This window comes from Colobus angolensis, unplaced genomic scaffold (assembly GCF_000951035.1).
Source record: "Colobus angolensis palliatus isolate OR3802 unplaced genomic scaffold, Cang.pa_1.0 Scaffold1402, whole genome shotgun sequence".
In the NCBI taxonomy this organism is placed as follows: Eukaryota; Metazoa; Chordata; class Mammalia; order Primates; family Cercopithecidae; genus Colobus; species Colobus angolensis.
The window spans coordinates 17,193-19,067 of record NW_012114492.1 but is presented as its reverse complement, the minus strand read 5'-3'; the positions used below and the strand labels follow the sequence as shown (position 1 = coordinate 19,067).

Below are 1,875 nucleotides of genomic sequence, written 5' to 3'. Positions count from 1 at the left end.
TTAAATGTCTTGGGTTAGAGAAAGAACAACAGACATTAGGAAACTGTCATCGAGGAGAGGCTGGGATTCAGGAGACGTACATTATTCAGGTAGCTGAGGGAGGGGATAGGAACCTGAATCTTCAACAGAAGCAAACAAACTGGGATGGAGGGCCCAGCCCCATGAAGGTGACCAGAAGGGCCCCGTGCTTCAGGCTGTGTGGGTAGCAGAGCAGAGCTAAGCAGCTTGACGGACCAACATCTCTCCAGCTGGTTGAAGACAAGCTCTCAGAAGACAAGGCTGCATGTCTCAGCCCCGACAACCAACGACACCAGCCTGACAACTTGCTGCGGTGGCCGCCGTGTGGTCTGAGGTGGTTGTCTAAACTATGTGGTCTGATTTCAGGCCTCAGACCTCGTAGGACTGTCTTCACACAGACTGGAAGTGCTAACAGGTGGTGAGGACACCGCTTTACAATGATGCAGGAGGCCCCATGTCACCCTCACCCATGGGAAGTTTGACTTGGTGGACTCAGCCAAGCCACAGGGGTCTAGCGCTTCTTTGCGGTGATTCCAGGCTGCCCTGGCAGACAGCACAGTGCCTGCAGACATGCTGTCACTGCTCCACACGTCAACACTGGCAGTCCTTGGGGCTCGTAAGTAGTTTTGCTCCCCCAATCACTTTGGACTGACATTCTCTATTGTCATATATTTTTATAAATTCCAAATTCTTGGTTTATTTACTCCCTCCCATTTTTTCCCCCCAGTGTGCGTATATGGTGCAGGTCACCTAGAGCAACCTCAAATTTCCAGTACTAAAATGCTGTCAAAAACAGCCCGCCTGGAATGTGTGGTGTCTGGAGTAACAATTTCTGAAACATCTATATATTGGTATCGAGAAAGACCTGGTGAAGTCATACAGTTCCTGGTGTGCATTTTATATGACGGCACTGTCAGAAAGGAATCCAGCATTCCGTCGGGCAAATTTGAGGTGGATAGGATACCCAAAACGTCTACGTCCACCCTCACCATTCACAATGTACAGAAACAGGACATAGCTACCTACTATTGTGCCTTGTGGGAGGTGCACAGTAGCAGACATTTAGAGCCATCCCATTCAATAAATGTTTATTGAGTCTTTGTTTATAATTACGAATTGGGAAGCCATAGTTACCACCAGTGTGCTTGTAAACAGTCTTCTAGCTAAACATTCATGTGGTGACTCTATGTGGAGCTGCCAAATTCTATATTTTCTCAAAGCAGAAACTTTGCAGAAGTCTATACAAGTGACCAGCCTCATCTTTTTCAGGGTTCTACTCTCTCATCAACAGCTTTTCTAGGTCACCCATGTTTATTTATCTGGTTCAACCTCTCCCACTCACTATATTGTTTTTCTGGCATAATATATACACATTTTTAGTGTGATTCTTTTGTACTAGTCAATATGCATTACATAAGTTTTCTCTGATCTTCCTATCTCTCTCGATTAAAAAATGGATATGACATTAAATAGTATTCATTTTTCTGGAGGTTAACATGTAACAAATGCAGCACGATCTAACCGTGAGCAGGGCAGACTGCAATGAGAAGTCTATCACATGCATGCCTTGAGTGGTGATGTTTGATTTTGTACAAAATTCGTAAACACTTCCACTAATCAAGTCTAAGTCAAAGGTCCACTTTGGATTGGGGTTTGAGGAAAAATTCATTTTCTGCAACCTCTACCTCCTGGGTTCAAGGGATTCTCCTGCCTCAGCTTCCTGAGTAGCTGGGACTACAGGTGCACGCCACCACACCCAGCTAATTTTTTTGTATTTTTAGTAGAGACAGGGTTTCACCATGTTGGCCAGGATGGTCTCAATCTCCTCCTGACCTCGTGATCTGCCTGCCTTGGCCT

General features: G+C 45.5%; 1 gene segment (V, D, J or C); it reads left to right on the top strand.

The window, feature by feature from the left end:
• LOC105506881 lies at positions 1–1,127 on the top strand. The segment is given in 2 exon segments: positions 1–634; positions 746–1,127. Coding segments are annotated over 2 exon segments (414 nt in total).
• The last annotated feature ends 748 nt before the right edge of the window (positions 1,128–1,875 follow it).